Source organism: Micropterus dolomieu, linkage group LG20 (assembly GCF_021292245.1).
Source record: "Micropterus dolomieu isolate WLL.071019.BEF.003 ecotype Adirondacks linkage group LG20, ASM2129224v1, whole genome shotgun sequence".
NCBI classification, from domain to species: Eukaryota; Metazoa; Chordata; class Actinopteri; order Centrarchiformes; family Centrarchidae; genus Micropterus; species Micropterus dolomieu.
In genome coordinates this window covers 5,332,565-5,336,574 of record NC_060169.1, presented here as the reverse complement: position 1 = coordinate 5,336,574, position 4,010 = coordinate 5,332,565, and the positions used below count along the sequence as shown (strand labels likewise).

The 4,010-nt window shown below is 43.2% G+C and overlaps 1 protein-coding gene across 4 annotated transcripts in view; it reads right to left on the bottom strand.

Moving 5' to 3' along the window:
* prmt3 (protein arginine methyltransferase 3) overlaps positions 1-4,010 on the bottom strand; it is a 63,294-nt gene that overhangs the window by 49,479 nt on the left and 9,805 nt on the right. For all 4 annotated transcript variants that reach the window (XR_006822152.1, XM_046032313.1, XM_046032312.1 and 1 more), the window contains exon 9: positions 1,628-1,749. Coding sequence is in view for 3 of the 4 variants with exons in the window: in XM_046032313.1 (XP_045888269.1) it covers positions 1,628-1,749 (122 nt within the window). In the remaining variant the exon portion in view is untranslated. The remainder of the gene's footprint in view (positions 1-1,627; positions 1,750-4,010) is intronic.

The window sequence follows — 4,010 nt, the reverse complement described above, 5'->3', positions numbered from 1 at the left end:
GCAGGGACAGGACGACTGGTTGCAATCGAGGGAAAGATGAATGCGGCCAAGTACAGGGATATCCTGGACGAAAACCTTTTCCAGAGTGCTCTGGACCTCAGACTGGGCCGAAGGTTTACCTTCTAACAAGACAATGACCCTAAGCATACCGCTAAAATAACGAAGGAGTGGCTTCACAACAACTCCGTGGCTGTTCTTGAATGGCCCAGCCAGAGCCCTGACTTAAACCAATTGAGCATCTCTGGAGAGACCTGAAAATGGCTGTCCACCAACATTTACCATCCAACCTGACAGAACTGGAGAGGATCTGCAAGGAGGAATGGCAGAGGATACCCAAATCCAGATGTGAAAAACTTGTTGCATCTTTCCCAAAACGACTCATGGCTGTATTAGATCAAAAGGGTGCTTCTACTAAATACTGAGCAAAGGGTCTGAATACTTATGACCATGTGATATTTCAGTTTTTCTTTTTTAATAAATTTGCTAAAATTTCTACATTTCTGTTTTTTTCTGTCGAGATGGGGTGCTGAGTGTACATTACTGAGAAATAAAATGAACTTTTTTGATTTTTGGAAAATGGCCGCAATGAAACAAAGAGTGAAAAATTTAAAGGGGTCTGAATACTTTCCGTACCCACTGTAAATCAGGCAAGTGGAAAGTAATAAAACAAAAAATAAAAAGTGCAACATGTTTTAGCATTGTCAAGGTAACATGATAATGTCACAAAGTCTGTTCCTGTTCACAGCATTTTGAGCCCTTACAGCCTCTTACACTCAATCACTTACCAGGTGACATCAGAAAAGTCAGTGAGGGTTCAGGGCTGAGGGTTAAGTGGGGGGGGGGGGGGGGGGGGGGGGGGGGGGGGGGGGGGGGGGGGGGGGGGGGGCATTAGAATTGGGCCCAAGTCTCAACTCTATGACATACAAGGCAAGGGTCACAAGACTGACAGGGATAGATAAATTAGCACTACCGCTAGCGAGCTAATCTACTAGCATGCTAACTGCTGACTGAAAGACTTACAATTAAATTTGTCATTGTTGTAAGCGCCATAAATGAAATTCCATTAACCTCCAATGTATTTTAGTTCAGGCAATTAAATACACTAGTGCAGTGCCCGTTTGCAGGGGCCGATGTGATGCCTCCCAGCGCTTTTTAGTGAAGTACTTGTTTAAAATGTGCGTCTCACATTGGTGTCGCCAACAGCATTAACAATATGGAAACAAAACGACAATGGTGGAGTTACTGCTAGATATTCAGCGCTTCTTTAGAACGTCATAAAACGTTTACAACTCCGTTTCAACACATTCGTTTCTAACTCCGTTTAACAATTCATTACCACATTGGAGCATATAAGCCCTGCCAGTTTACTCCACCTTTGCTGTTGCACAGCGGGGGCTCGCGCTGTACTGTAGTCTATTCAAAGTTTAATAATTCTCGCGTGTCCAAATTGCACGAAATACAACACTGTACTCCCTTGGGTCCGCAGCAACACATTCACCACGTGTGATGTATATTGGATGAATGGTTCTCGGCAAATACAAACAGACAGAGAGAGAGAGAGAGAGAGATTCCTGCCTTTATTAGAGAGACAAAAAAGAAGGGATTGACTGCAGAGTGTGTGTCTCACCTGACAATGTCCATAGCCTGATAGATGATTTCTGATTGGTCGACTGCTATGACCTTCTTGGCCCCAGATCTGGCGGCGAACATGGACAGTATGCCAGTCCCACAGCCCACATCGAGCACCACCTGCAGGACGGTAGGCGAAGGGGGTCGGGAGAAAGGAACAACTTAACACACAGCCTGAAGTTGGAAGAATTATCAATGACACACAGCTATTAATTGGGAGAATATGTTGACCTACACAATCTAATGCATCAACTAAAAAAACTAGCTGTAAAGTAGCATTTCATTACCCTATCTGGTTGAAATTTTCAAGCATGTTTCACCTCTGAGCCCACCTTGCATCACTAATAGCTGTGGCAGGGTCAGAAATGTGCTATGTTGCACGTGTTACCAAACCCCCCAGTAATGTGAGAGTCCTGAAGCATGGATTTTGTACTCCACACCCTTTGAAAATTAATTCAGGCAGCTCCATCAGTATAAAATTCAACTGCTTTAGATGTTGTAGTGTGAGCAAGGTTGCTGGTCAGATTCTTCTCACATTGTCCCCCACCAGTTTGTTTGTTGGCAAATTACAAGCGTCTCGTGCAAACAAATTTTGGAACAATTGGTAAAAAAAAAAAAAAAAAAAAAAACTTGTCTGGATTTATTTTTTCCCTGTTGTAGGACAGTTGGACAGTGAAGAGGCAGACAGGAGAGAGTATGAAATGCAACAAACGTCTCTGGCTGGAATAATATGCTTATGCAATATGCTTTTGAAATTTATCAGAAGCATGACTTTTCAGCCAAAGGCCATTATCAGATGAGATCTGATGAGCTACAAATAAACTGCATTCATGCAACGTTTGAAAAGTCGTCTAATAATGTGGCACTTCAGCTGGTAAATGGCGTTACATTCACGTTACTTTGTTGGAAAATTGTTTTAATAAATGATTAAAAAATGTACAAACATTGTCGCAGAGGCTGGGAGATTTTTTTGAAGGATTTTATGAATTTCAACTACCAAGTGACTTTTAACTGCTTTGGGTTCCACATCTGCACTTAAATCTGGCGGTCAACTTATACAAATGAATGGTCTCGTCCTCAGCACCATTACTCTATTCATCTTCATCCCCAACTGGGGTTAAATGACTGAGGCACAGCTGCAAAGACTATATATGCATCTATATGTATCACTGTGTTTAAATGTGGCTCTATTTAAAGCTACCTGCTGTCCCTGTAAGCATCCCGCTGCCTTTATTGGTTCACAGAGGGTCGGCAACACACTGCTGACTCAACACAACAGAACACAACACAACGCACAACTCCTCGCTCCTTTCTCCATCTTTCTGTACCATCTCATCTTAACAGTACTGAAACAAGAATATCCTGTTTTGTTTTCCATCTAGCACTTCCTGTAGAAGGTGACACTTCCCTCTCTGCCGAATGTTTCCCTCTGACAGGGATAATGTACGTTCCCATCAACACAGCCTGCCTTTCTCCTCCACAGCCTCATCGCAGCACTAACCAGCAGCCACCCATATAATGGATGGTCATGACACAGGCCACTGCTTCCTGCAACTAAAGGCAATGGAAAAGAGAATGGTGGGGGTGAGGTTTTTTTTGGGGGGGGGGGGGGGGGGGGGGGGGGGGGGTGGGGGGGGGGTGTAGAAAGTAAAAGGGAGAAGAGGAGATCAGCTGAGTCAAAGCGAGCCTTCAGCCACTCTGGTATTCTGTACTCGTCTGTTCCCATGATCCATTTGGGATTCTGCCACTTGTGTTCTTGGGAGTATCATATTGTACACAGGAGCTCTCAGAGGGACAGGAATGAACAGCATACAGACAGTAACACACACACATAAAAATCATAAAACATACATGCACAGTGCTGCACATGTATGCTGCAGAAACTAATGTCTGTGTTGGTATGGCAACCATAACATGTACATGGACACGGCTATACCCATGCACTCTAAAAATCTGTTCAGGTTCACATCATTATGTAGTATGTCTTTGCCTATAATGAGGCTGGTGTGTGTCGCTACATGCATTACTATTGAGCACAAGTAATTTTCTGTGTAAGCGCTGCCAGACTCCCAAGATAAAGCCTTGCATAACAATAGATATTTTAAAACCATATTTCTCTCTCACTCTCTCTTACAACGCACACAAACATACACATTTGCGGTGAAAACAAATGGGGTGTGGAATGATAGAGCATCAGACATGAATCGATTTTAAAAAATACATCTGCGTTTGCTCCCACTGAAAGATGTTTTAAAGTCTGTGCGTGTCCTATGAATCATTAATATTTTCTGATATGTGTCTTGGGAACACAGAGCATGATAGGATGCCTTCAGATGCATCATTACGCTGGTATAGTAAACACACACACATAACCAAACACA